Source organism: Microcaecilia unicolor, chromosome 8, assembly GCF_901765095.1.
Source record: "Microcaecilia unicolor chromosome 8, aMicUni1.1, whole genome shotgun sequence".
Lineage (NCBI taxonomy): Eukaryota > Metazoa > Chordata > Amphibia > Gymnophiona > Siphonopidae > Microcaecilia > Microcaecilia unicolor.
Genome location: NC_044038.1, coordinates 67,310,223 through 67,324,131, shown reverse-complemented (window position 1 = coordinate 67,324,131; position 13,909 = coordinate 67,310,223). Strand labels below are relative to the sequence as shown.

The 13,909-nt window shown below is 45.5% G+C and overlaps 1 protein-coding gene across 2 annotated transcripts in view; it reads right to left on the bottom strand.

Annotated features, from left to right (window-relative positions):
• LOC115475459 (basal cell adhesion molecule-like) overlaps nt 1-11,636 on the bottom strand; it is a 99,289-nt gene extending 87,653 nt beyond the window's left edge. For both annotated transcript variants that reach the window (XM_030211191.1, XM_030211192.1), the window contains exon 1: nt 11,370-11,636. In XM_030211191.1, the coding sequence (XP_030067051.1) occupies nt 11,370-11,433 (64 nt within the window). In that variant the 5' untranslated portion in view covers nt 11,434-11,636. The remainder of the gene's footprint in view (nt 1-11,369) is intronic.
• Nucleotides 11,637-13,909: the final 2,273 nt, after the last annotated feature.

Below are 13,909 nucleotides of genomic sequence, written 5' to 3'. Positions count from 1 at the left end.
TAGGATAGATGAGAGTGACCAGAGGGCCTGGGTTGTGACTGGAAACAAGAGGCAGTGAGGAAAGGGCTTGGGCCCACACACTGCACCAGTGGGATGGATAGGAATAAGGGAAAGGCCTGGGTGGTGACTAGAAACAGAAGTCCTCCATTTTCCCACAAAACAGGTGTAGCACAGACAGTGTTAAACTGCCAAGATGCTTCTACTCTGTTCATGAGGTATCAGGAAAGGGGATCATTCAGACCTTGAATTCTCTGGCATGCCCACTAATGAGCAGATGTCTACATCAGGACAGTAGTAGGGGGCGACGGCCCTGAAGGGCCCCCACATGATCGCCCAGGACCTTCCTTCACTGGCTTCCTCTATTCCCTGTGTTAATAAGCTCCAGAGCTGGGCACAGCCAGTCGCTCTGCGCACTTTCTACAATGCCAGGAGATTGATGGGGGTGGGGAATGCAGGGAGCCCTTGGAGAGCTGGAGACATTCTGGCATTCGACCAGGAATTCTGTTTAAAATTAGCCAATCTGCCTCTGGTGTGCTGAGCACTTCATAAAGCTTCCCTACTTCTCTATCAGCTCTGTACAGCCTCTCTCTCCCCTCCAGGCTCCCCCACCACCAACACCCCTCCCCCAAATGAGCACATGCCACTGATGAGGGAAACTCATAAAGGAGATCATAACAGAGTGTTACATCCCTGCAAAAGATAATCTGAAGGGAGTCTCTTCAGCAGCAAACTGTACAGCCCACCCTACTGAAATCAATTCTGCCACTAGCTTTGGCACTTTGGCTCTCTCTTGGTCTGTCTGTCTGTCTGTCTGTCTGTCTGTCTCCCAAAGCTGCAGCCCATCAGACCACAGTCTATCCAGGCCTAGCAAACTCAGCAGATAGCTGTCAAGAGAAGCAGAAAACAGTCTCACCACATGCCCTTCACCAGGTCACCAATCCCTTTGCTCATATCAGAACACACTTAGAAACAAGATATTTTAATCTCATAATGATGTTTCTGGTAAAAGCAAAACAGACAAATATTTAGCTCTAATTAAACATAAGGTCAGTCCTCCCCCTCTCACTTGGTTGTCCCTGATTTCTGCTTTTCTCATCCTCCCCCCATCCTTTGTACTGAATGTTTCTTTAGATTTTGCTCACACCTTTTTCAGTAGTAGCTCAAGGTGAGTTACTTTCAGGTACACTGGATATTTCTCTGTCCCAGGAGGGCTGTTTGTACCTGAGGCAATGGAGGGTTAAGTGACTTGCCCAAGTACAGGTACACTAGATATTTCTCTGTCCCAGGAGGGCTGTTTGTACCTGAAGCAATGGAAGGTTAAGTGACTTGCCCAAGATCACAAGGAGCAACTGGCCACCTCTGGATTACAAGACTGGTACTCTAACCACTAGGCCACTCCTCCACTCCATTTGATAGCTGGGCAGGTGAAACAGAAAGAAACTGTCTCTTCCACTGCCACTCACGGCCCTCCACAATAGAGAATGACATGGGGGACGGGGATCCACAGTAACCGCGGGAATGGGGATGGGGTCAGAGCCCACAGGGACAGGGCGGGAACAGATCCTGTGAAGACGGGGACAAACTCTGTCTCCGTGTCACTTTCTACTTTGAAGCCTGTTAATGAACTGGACTGTTATTTATGTTTGATTGATGCAGATGACAATATTTTATTTTTTTTGAAAAACAAGCAAACGTGCTGGCCACAGCTAGCAAAATTTGCATGGGGGAATTCTATACATCCTGCTACCAGCACATCTTCTAAGAAGATATCTTCTGTTGCAGGAAGGACTGTGGAAGACAGGAGAGCTAGACTGAATCCTGAGATTGTTGATGACTTCTTATTCATCCACATAACAGTGCTTTATAGGGCATATTTCTCCCCTCTAGGCAGTGGTGTGCTGGAGCAGGCTCTCACAGGCTCTCGAAAGCCGTTTGTTAAGTTCTTAAGAATTTTGGGAGCCGGTTCTCCATGGCTACTTTAACAAATGTATTCCAAAATGTGGGCTTGGGCCCCTCCTGAATTCTCTTTTACTTTGCTGGCGAGAGAGAGCCCCCTGTTAACAATTTACCAGCACACCCCTGCCTCTAGGGCATATAGAACGGGTTATATTTTGTACCCCTGGACATTTTAACAGGGTGGATTAGGATTCCTTAGGGAAGTAGTAGAACTCAGCTATTGTTGGAGTTAAAAGGGTAGAGGGTGGTGTTGGTGGGAGGGTTTATTATAGCAGCTTATTGTTACTATTGTTTTCTATTTGTAATGTATACACAACAGTTGCACAGCATATTGTTCCTTTTTATACTTTAATAAAAAGATTAAAATATAGAATCATAAAGTGTTCAAGGCTTCTGCAGATGAGAACAGAGCCCAAGAGGATGGGGTGGGGACAAGGACAGAACCTGTGGGGACAGGGCCTATGGGGATGGGGTGGGGATGGAGACAGAACCCACAGGGACGGGGCGGGGACAGGGACAAATTTTATCCCCCTGTCATTCTCTACTCCACACCCTCCTGTCCAACAGGGACAGAAAGAATGAATAGATGAGCTGAAGAAAACAAGCACAAGAAAAGGGAAGGGAAGAGAGGTCAGAGGAGGGGAAGGTGAGAAGAGAAGGGGGTAGAAGAAAAGGCAGAGAGGCAGAAAAAGAGGGGTAACGGGAGGGGACCAGCTAGGTTTAGAAAGAGGAGGAAGGATTAGTAAGAAAGGCTAGGAAAGGAAGGATCTGGGGACACTGGTGATAAAATGCCAAGAATGTGGGGATTTAGTTATTCCACTTCAACAAAACAGCAAGCCAGGGCATGCAACAGAAAAGTCTGTTGTTATGTGTATTCCTCTAGCCTTCCCTCATTTTTCCCCTTCACCATCCCTGCCTCCACCTCAGAGCCAAGATCCTTTTTACCTGCATGAATCAGCTACCTGAAATGCTCGCCCTGTAAGATGACTAGAAGTCCACACAGTGTTCTGAAATCAGAGTTCAAATCCCACCACAGCTCCTTGCAACAATGAGCAGATCACCTAATCCTTAGGTACAAATTTAGATTGTAAACCCTCTGGGCTAGTGGTTAGGGTGGTGGACCTGGGTCCTGAGGAACTGAGTTTAATTCCCACTTCAGGCACAGGCAGCTCCTTGTGACTCTGGGCAAGTCACTTAACCCTCCATTGCCCCATGTAAGCCACATTGAGCCTGCCATGAGTGGGAAAGCACGGGGTACAAATGTAGCAAAAAAAAAAAAAATGCCTACAGGTATCTGAATGTAACTCTCAGAGCTTCTACTGAAAAGGCAGGACTTACATTAAAAAAAAAAGCAAAACCACATGTATTTTTGCTGCACTGAGGGGAGGCATTCCTAGGGGAACAGTATGCATAGACAGCACTTTCAGATCTTCATGTTGACCTCTACAGCAAAAGCTACACAAACGAAAAGCAGGTGCCAGTGATCGCGAGTACTTTGTACACATAAGTTTCAAAGCGAAAACGTGTGTACTTTCATTCTGATAACTGATGCAAAGCCTGCGACTTAGAAGTCTATGCAGTCCTGTCCTGCGACCAAAATGATAAAGGGGAAGGAACTCTTCCCGTATGGGGAAAGGCTAAAGAAGTTAGGGCTCTTCAGCTTGAAAAAGAGATGGCTGAGGGGGGATATGATTGAGGTCTATAAAATCCTGAGTGGTGTAGAACGGGTAGAAATGAATCAATTTTTCACCCTTTCAAAAAGTACAAAGACCAGGGGACACTCAATGAAATTACATGGAAATATTTTAAAACAAATAGGAGGAAATATTTTTTCATGCAAAGAACAGTTAAGCTCTGGTACTAGCTCCGTAGGATGTGGTAAAAGGCAGTTAGCGTATCTGGGTTTAAAAAAAGGTTTAGATATGTTCCTGGAGGAAAAGTCCATAGTCTGTTATTGAGATAGACATGGGGAAAGCACTGCTTGCCCCGGGATTGGTAGCATGGAATGTTGCTACTAATTGGGTTTCTGCCAGGTACTTGTGACCTGTATTGGCCACTGCTGGAAGCAGGATACTGGACTAGATGGACCATTGGTCTGACCCAATATTGCTATTCTTATGTTCTTATTTCCAGTTTGAAGACTGCTCCATCTACTGGCCTGGCGATCTGTCCACATGGAGGGTAATTATATAAAAAGGTGCCTAGTTGTAGGTAATAAGAATGAATGTAAATGGCGGTATTTTAGCCACTTTCGTATATTTGATTATTTATCTTATTTTAAAAATTTCTAACCTGCTTATGCTTAAGCGGTTTACATAAAATACATACACAATTCATAATCAGTACAAAAGCAACTACACACTTCATCAGTTGATACCTATCCCACCTTAATCCCCCATCATTAATACTAACCACATAACAAACCCCAGAAACCAGCTGTATCCCGTGGCTAACCATATTCCAAATTTTTATCTCCACTTTTCACCTTCAAACAATTGTTTAAACTGAATCTTCTCTGCACATAGACGTAACTGTCCTGGCAACTTATTCCATAACTGAGGACCAGCTCCTGAAAATGCTGTAGCCTTTGTGCTAGCATAATGTACTGTGAACATCACATCCAGAGATATTGTTTATTGTTGTTCATTGTTTTTACAATGTAATATGCCGCCTTTCCTGTGGAAGCATAAAAATGTGTTAGGGCAGCTGAATCAAAAGAGGAAAGCAGGCAGACAACCTGAATCTGGAACCCGGACTGCATCCAACAGGCAACAAAGGCCTGTGTTAAAAGAAGGAGTTTTCAAGGCACACCTAAATTTGAGGTAGGATGATTCAACTCGGAGGGCTAGGAGAAGTTGGTTCCAAAGTGCTGAGGCTAGGAAAAAGAAGATAGTTAGGGAGTGTTTTACTAAAGATTGTCTCGAGTTATCTACAGCAGGGCCCATAGGAATAAAATGGGACCTGCAGCACATAATTCAAGCTAATCTTTAGTAAAACACCCCCTCAGCTAGCATGGTTGACAAAGGGGTTCTCCTTCATCTCTTTCAGGATGATTATGTTGAATGATTGACGGTTTCTGTTCTATATTTTAATGGAGTTCCTTCTTGCTTTGATCTGTTGCTTTTGGAATGTTCATCGCTCAGATTTGTTTCGCAATAAGGGCGATTTTATCAAAGTTTAATAAACCTAAAGTATCTGGTTGAACTGAGATGAGAAAGGGTTAAGGGAGAACAGCTAACCTGAACCCAGTGCATGAACGTGACGGTGTATAGGTGGTAGGATGGGCATCCACGTGGTAAATGAGCCCTTTTCCCCCTGTGTACAATTTTACAAGTACAGTATAGTCTTGATTATCCGACGTAAATGGGACCGACCCATTGTCAGATAAGTGAAAAGTCCGATGATACAGAAAATAATGCCTAAACCCCTCAAACAATGCATTAAAAAAAGGCATAGAGTTCCTGATTTTCAAAACTTGTTCTAAAACAAAGATTTTTTAATAGAAATCAATGTGATGTCTGTCAGATATGCCGGATGGTCAGATTAGCGAAGGTCGGTACTCGAGACTGTACTGTATACACGTAGAATTGTTGGCACGTACTTTGTTGGTAGACGTACACATGGGTGGAGTTTGGGTGAAAAGCACAATTAAACAGATGAAGGGCAATTCTACAACTTGGCACCTCAATTTAGGTGCCCCAATGCCATGCGCTTGGCGCCAAGATTCTGTTCTAGAATACTAGTGTAAGGCCGGCATTGGTACGCCCATGTGTAGGTGTCAATAGCTGACATGCGTTGGTGGGCCTAGTAATGCTAAGAGACTCCATAGCATGTATCCCAAAAGGGAATGTGGCCAAGGGAGAGGCAAGAGCATGTCAGGGGCTTTCCAAAAAATTACACTCATAGTTAGAGAATACTGGGTAAGTGCACCTAACTTGGGAGCCTGCAGGCATGTCTGGTGTCCAAAGTTAGGTGTGGGAATAGCGCTTAGCGCTGATTTTTTTCGGCACCCATTTTTGAGTGCTATGGATAGAATTCCCTCTTATGCACCTAACTAGGAGACACACCCTTGTCCCGTTCATGCTTCGCCCACACACGTATGTCCCCTTGCAGTTAGGCAATATGGCACTTTGGTTCTACCTTATAGAATTGCACCTACTGCACATCAGCACCTGTCAAATTGATGGCGCCTTTGATATGCATAACTAGCTCCTACTACCTCTAGGCAGCACCTTATAGAATTGCCCCCATAGATCATTTCCGCACATTATTTTGAAATCTGAACGGGACATTTACACCAGCTTTAGGTCACAACCCTAAACACATCCTGAGAGCATGGCAGAGACAATGCATGGGATTGAGAAATCTTTATGGCAGCTGCACCCACTTGGGTTTTCAAGATATCCACATTAAATATACACGAGATAAACCTGCATATTTTAGGTCTCCAGTGATCACTAGGTCTGGAGACCAGTGCCCCAAGGAAGGAACATTTTTTATAGTTTATATGCAATTAGAATAATAATCTTTCAGGGCTAGTGAAGTCCTTTCTTCAACCCTTAATGTAGGCACAGGTTAAGCTACATACACTAGTATTTTTTAAAGAAAAGTAGGCAGTAGCATAGCCAGGAATTTTTGACAGGGTGTGTCTGCATTTCCCTCCCTTCTCTCTCCCGCCCCTTACCAGCCCACAAGGAATTCCCTCTGCCCCCTCCCCCACTCCTTCCCCCCCCCCCCCCCCATACCTTAAAATCACCTCATAGGCTGCCTGCGGTCTGCACCAGGGCTTTCTCTCTGAGCCATCCCGCCCTTCAGAAAACAGGAAGTTGCATCAGAAGGGGTAGAACGGTTCAGAAAAAAAGCCCCATGCAGGCCACAGGCAGATTATGGGTGCCACTGCGCTGCTCGGGCGAAGACTGGAAGTGATTTTAAGGCAGGGGGGAGGGATCTTTGCAGGGCCACGCCGGGAAGGGAGAGATGCGGTGGGAGGGAGGAGGGACTTACAGGGGGTGCGTAAGCAACATACACACCCTGATTGGATACGCCACTGAAAGTAGGAACCTACTTTTCTTAGCACCTAAGTAGGCGCCTCCTTGGAAAATTACTCTCTCACTGCTGCAAATAATAAATTAACTAGTATAAGGAAAGAATTACAAATCCAGAAGAGAAATAACACAGACACTTCCAAGATTCATCTGGTGATAGTCAGTGTTGTCTGTGGTCATATTGGGCTAGATTCTATATAGCATGCCTAAAAAATCAGCACTGAAAAAAATACGCCTAGGCATATTCTAAAAGCCACGCCTAGATACGCAAAGCACCCGACCACATGACTAAATTTGGTCGCAGGCAGTTACGCCACGTAAAACCTGGTATAAATCCCACTGCCTAAATTACGCAAAGACCGGGTGTATTCTACAACAACGAGCATAGAAACGCCTATGACCTGCCTATGGCCACACCCCCTTTTCCACTAGTCGTCTTAGAATTTCCATGCATTACTGTACAGACTAGCTTAGACAGTTGTGCACGTAAATTCTAACTAATGCCAATTAATATCAATAATTGCTTGTTAATTGGCAATCAGTCCTGAATGGCTCGTTAATCAATTAAGTCGGGTGCACAAATCCAGAATACGACCAGATTTACATGTGCAACCTTAGTCACACTATATAGAAACCGGAGGACTATGTTTCTGGCCCGAGGGCAGGGTATAACAGATCTTTCTACTTCTCACAGGATTATACAGAATTTCCCTGCTTTTTCTTTTGTGAAAAGCCTTTGATTTTTCTCTGCCAGGTTTGGAGAATGTGCATTTTTGTACAGTATTTTGTTTAATATTGGAGAACTGCATTTCTGTTTCAATACAGCCAGTTTTATACTGCACAGAGTCAAGTGTCTCAGTTTAAGATTTTTCAGCTGTTTCACAAGCCAATGGAGGGAATTTGTGTCCCTGTGACTGAGGGGACAGCAGAATTTGATTTTTCTTTTCTTGCATGGTGAGTATAAGAGGAGCCATATTAATCCTGCTCTGCTCCCTTTGTTGGGAGGTTTCTGTGGGTATGATGTGGTAGTTGCAGATATGGAGGTGCAGAGTTTCTACTAAGATTCTATCGCATTCCGTAAGTTTTGGGTTAACGATGGATCCCTCTTAGCATCCTCCTTGCCTCCGATTCTCCCTGTTCCTTTCCCTTCACCCTTTGCTTAAGCTCCTGCCTCCCCATCCTTCTCACCTCCTGCTCCCTCTGCCTCTCCCACTTCTCCTCTCATTTTTTGCCCCATTTCTGCCTCTTACCACCCTTCCTTCCTCACCTCTTTCCTTGCCAACCTTCCCATATTGTCCTGAAGAATAGAAATAAATGAATCAGTTCCCAAGAGTGATTTAAAGAGACTCTATTGTTTCATCCAGTCACCTGGTTTACTGAACAGAAAAGTTATTTATGCCAGTGATCCATTACCAGATCAGCTGCTGCTCAGGAAAGTGGATCTCTGAGAGGAAAGCTCTCCCAGGCTAATCTGAATAACTGGGACATTCCCAAGGGTCCCTAAAAAGCTTCCAACCGTACTGTTGGCGAGGGTCCCACATTCCTCCCTACGCAGGTACCTCTGCTTGGACCTGATCACTTGTGTCCTGTTTCCTGTTCTACTAAAGACTATTGGAAACATTTCAGTAATAATACACACCACATCCCTCCCTCCTCCCCAGCCTTATCAGCACCTACCTGGGCTGTCGCCCACTCTCCCAGCAACTGTTAATTGTAGTTACTCAGCTTGGGGTAGAGACCTGCAACTTGTTGAAACTTTTTGCGTTGTTCTTTTTTTATAAATATTTTCTCTCTGGTTTGTTGTGTCACTTTGCTCTGCAGAGTATTATAGAGCAGCCAAATTGTCCATTTCCAACAGGGACATTTCAGCCAGTCCTGGCTTTCTGACAAGCCTGTCATTGTGCATTATGGGGTCTGCAGCATGGATTTCAATAGGTAGAATAAAGGACTGTAAATCCCACACTGCTTTTGGGGGTAAGTAAGTCTCCCCAAAATGACAGAGACATTTAAATACCTCTGTTGCATAAAACTTGGGAAATGCACACATGATCTCTAAGGGAGAGAAAGGGATAGTAGATGGTATGGATGAGCAGACTGGATAGGCCATATGGTCTTTATCTGCCTCCATTTTCCTATGTTGCTATATTTCCTTCCTGGAACTGGGTAACTTAGCATCTCTAGCATTATGGACAATATCAGCACATTTCAGACTGTTGCCACTTCTCCTAGGGCAACCTATGGAGCCTGGTCTGGTTCTTGTTTATATCCCAGAGTACATGTGGAGTTGTAGCTCTGATTTCCCAAAGCAGGACTACATCTCCCTGCATGCACTGGGGCCAAACTAGGATTAGCTCAGCATTTTCATGATAACCTGTGCAAGGTGGCAACCCTATACACATCCTGTGAGCAGGGCAGAGACAATACGCAGGGGTTGACTTCATGGGAGCTGTTGCGTTTTCAAAATATCCACAATAAATATGCATAAGATAATCTGCGTATTCTAGGGCTCCAATGGTTACCATGTTTGGAGACCAGTGCTCCGTGGAAGGAACATTTTTTCATAGATTATATGTAATTAGAATGACTAAATATATAATCTTTCAGGACTCATAAAGTTCTTTCCTCAGCTCAGGATTATATTTTTAAATATTCGTCAGACCTTATAAATATATCATCTTATTGGTTTTAACTGTATTTTTGGCAGACCAAAACAACAAGTTCTTTCCTTTTTACACAAAAGATGCAATCATGTGTAATTCCTGTCAGCAGCGTTATATTAGTCATCTTAAAACACAGTCAGTGAAACCTGAAAGCATTGGTCAACCCTGCTTCAAGGAGTGAAGCAGCATAAGAGAGATGAGGAGGGTCATGGGGAGAGAGGGGACCAGGAGGCGGAAAGAAGGAAGCGGCGGGTGGGGGGGGGGGGGGGAGACCGAAGAAAGGGAAAAAGAAAAGTCCGGGAAGCGCTGGTACAGGGGTAATCGGTGCCTTAGGCAAGATTTCAGCCTTACACCTCCCATCAATTAACTTTCAGGCCCTCTCCCCAAAGATTTTGATATTAAACTTAACATACAACATATATTTTATACAAATATTTTAAAAATGCTGCTTACAATATGTACTGATGATTCTTTGAGTTTGTGTGGCTGTCAGGATCTATTGTTTTACTTTGTTTGTATCTGCCCCCCCCCCCCCCCCAAAAAAAAAAAAAGCTGCCACCCTAGGGGCACCTGCTTAATATTGTCTAATTGGTTGAGCTGGCCCTGAGGCAAGGAGAGAGGACCAGGAAACAGCAAGCAGGAGAGCTAGAAAGGGGAAAACCGAAGGAAGAGAAAAAGGGAGGGCCAGGAGAGAGGAAAGGAGAAATGAATAGCAGGAAAAGAAACTACTACTATAAAGCACACACATCCAGAAACGATATCAAACTAGGGCAGGCTTGAGTTTAAAATATCAATGAAAAGGCAGAACTCCCTTCTACCATCGTGAGCGAGTGACTTTCAACCCCTGTGCCTTAGTTCTAATCCCCGGCTCTAACACTGACCAGACCTGAATTTTCCATCAAAAGCAGCAGGCACCTGTCATACAGGGCAGCAGCGGAGATGGGATGGATGGGGAGGGGGGGGGGGGGTTGAAAGGGAAACTGCCAAGATCCGGCACTTAGAGCCCTGTGAGATTTAAACCTAGCCCTGGGTACAGGTCAATTTTATTCCCTCGTGTCTCAGTGCTAGTCCCCGGCGTTGCCAATAAGTGTGTAACCCCTGGTAGGTCGCTTTATCTCTCCTCCCCGTCCCTCCAGTTCTAATCTCCGGCTCTGCCACAGCCTTTGACCTTGGCATGATACCTTATCTCCTAACCTTCAGTGTACGCCGCGCCAATTAAGTAATAATAGGTACAATAAGATAGCTTTTTCTCCCCTTTGGGGTGCAAAGAACAGCACCGTGAGGTCATCCACCCCAGATCTGGCTATTTCACCTGTGTGGGAGAATCTGGGGTCTCCCCCATCTCATGATGTTTTCCGATTTAGCAGGTCACTCCCCACGTTACTGTAGGGCAGGACATGCGGTTCTCCCCCCCCCCCCCCCATCAATACTGGGGATCTCTCCTCTCTATTTTAGTTTTGAGAAATTTCTCTCTCGTTTGGAGTCTCTCTTCCAAAATCGCTTTTGCTAAGTTTTTCTTCTTCCCACCTCCAGGATCGGTGGGTTTTCTACCCAATAGCTAGGACCTGGGGATCTCTTTATTTTAGGCTCTTCAGTTTGGAGGTCCATTTGAACCATTTTCCCTGACTCGGGTCGTTTCTCGCCCCCCCCCCCCCCTTTCTACTGCGAGATTAGGCTTGGAGAAGGGCTGAGCTGAGTCAGATCTCACCTGTGAAGCAAAGCGGAGGCAGGAGGAGGATCCACCGCAGATCAGGTCCCGAGGTCCCGGCCATAGCAGCTGCAATCCGAGCTCCTGCAACGCCGAGGATGTCCGAAGAGATCTCGGGCCGGTGCAGGGCTACAGACGATCCGATCCCCGGTGTTCGCGACTAGAAACGGAAGGAAAGAGAAAAGGAGGCGGCGGGCGAGTATTCATGAAACTAACAAGTGATCCACAGAGAGACCAGACCACCCCCGTGACCACAGTCGGTCCCTAAGAGAGCCCACCCTATGCCACACCTCCATAGTGCAGAACCCACATATGCCACACCTCCCATTGGGGGAAACCCCACCCTATGCCACACCCCTACAACACAGACCTTTTTAAACCACACCCCCCATAGCACAAAGCCCACCATGTACCCCACCTCCTACAGCGCAAAGTCCACTCTGTACCACACCCCCAAAGTTCAGACCCCCGCATATACCACACCCCCTACTGACTACACACCATACACCAACACATCTTTAGAGCAACTAATCCCGATTTACAGAAAAAGAGACATCCTATATCTGAGCTGGCTATACACAGAGCCCTTTGAACACCATGCTTCGTACATAGACGCAGACCGAACACTAAAACACTAACAAACAGACGGACGGACGCTACAGAAAATCGTATGGACGAACATTAACACTCTAGGGCCCATGTAGTAATTTTGGATTAGGTGTAGCTACAGCTCAAATTAATATACGAGCAGGCTGTGTGCAAAAATGTGCACTTACATGGGAGAGCACATTGGATGCATGCACATACACGTCTGCCTTAGCAGCAGCTGTATCTTGCTCTTATTTGTAACTCAACTCCAGGTACTGGAATACTGTTCTGCATACAAGTTTGCTGTACCAATACTGATGCACAGTTGTATACACACACGTGCAATTCTGTATGCACATACAAGTTTTGCAATGTCAACAATATTTATCAGCACATGGGGAGTTGCATGCACATATATTATGGCAAATTCGGCATGTGGTAGCTATTTCATGCATAAACGTTTATATTATTCTGCACATCTCCCCCTAAGCATCTCATGCCTGCCTTTTTTTTTTTAATGGCTGCCAGCCACAATCTCTGTCAGCAGTTTGACCCCCTCCTGGACTCCAGCCCATATTAGAAGTGTGCGGGTAATACAATTTCATTTTGTTTAGGCTCCCGTATTGTTTGTAGATTTTATTTTGTTTTTATAAATGTTTATTTCAGGGCAATTTTGTTAATTATCAGGTGGCTGCATTGGGCAATGTATCTCCCCCGCCCCGCCCAAGGCTAAAAAAAAAAAGTTGTAGGTCCTATATGCTCACCCTGAAGAGAAGAAACAAGCATGAAATCCTCACTGACAGCAGAATAAATTAGTTAATATTTTACTGCTTCTGAGGCCAGGCTTTCAGGGCCTCCAAGAGACAGAGCTGGGCCCGAGGCAGGGCCTTAGCAGCTGCTGGTCCCCTCCCCACTCAGGCCACATTGACTACTGCCCCCCCAACCCCCACAGGCCACCACCCCTCGCCCCCTACCTTTTTGCGTCTGCTCCTCCCTTGGTCTGTCACTCTCCAGCACCTGTGTGCCAGGGACCAGGTTATCCTGATAACTCGATCACCTGGGTCCTGATACACAGGAGCAGGAGGGAGACCAACCCTGGAGCTGCCCCCCCCCCCCTTTGAAGCTGGGCCTGGGGAATCTTGCCCCCCTCTCGGTGGCCCTCCCTTAAAGCCTCAGCATTAGAGAAGGCTGCCCACAGCATCTGGGACTTCTGTGCACTTCTCTGCATGTAATAACTAATGCTTCCATTACCTGATTTAAATGAGCTGTTGCTGTTATTAGCAACAAAGTCATCTCTTGCACAAAATCCCACTGCTGCTCTTTGTGATCTTGGGCAAGTCACTTAACCCTCCATTGCTTCAGGTACAGACTTAGATTGTGAGCCCTCCTGGGACAGAGAAATATCCAGAGTACCTGAATGTAACTCACCTTGAGCTACTACTGAAAAAGGTGTGAGCAAAATCTGAATAAATAAATAAAATAAATAGGGTGCCCAGAGAATTGCATGCAAAAGTTGCTCTAAGCTATGTGCAAAGCTGAGTGCACTTTATTGCATTGGCTTCTTTTCCCCAGATTCAATAAAGGTCACCAGATCCACATGCAGACTAATTCATTAATGAGCATTAACAATCAATTATTATTAATTGGCAATAATTAAGACTTATGGTTGGCTCTGACTATGCACTGTTCTATAACACCGGGTGCCTAAATTGTCTCGTGTGCCAGGGGAGGGGCATTTCCAAAATTTAGGTACATTCGGGTCATTTATATGTCCAACTGCCATGAGTTTTGCGCCAGCATTTACACCAGGTTTCAGCAGGTGTAACTCCTTGCGCCCAAAGTTGGGCATGGGGGACTCCACGCCAAGCACCAACTCTATAAAGGCTGCTCAGCACTAAACAGTCTTCCATGGAGAAATGTTTTAATTCTGATGTGCATCTGTTGATGGGTGG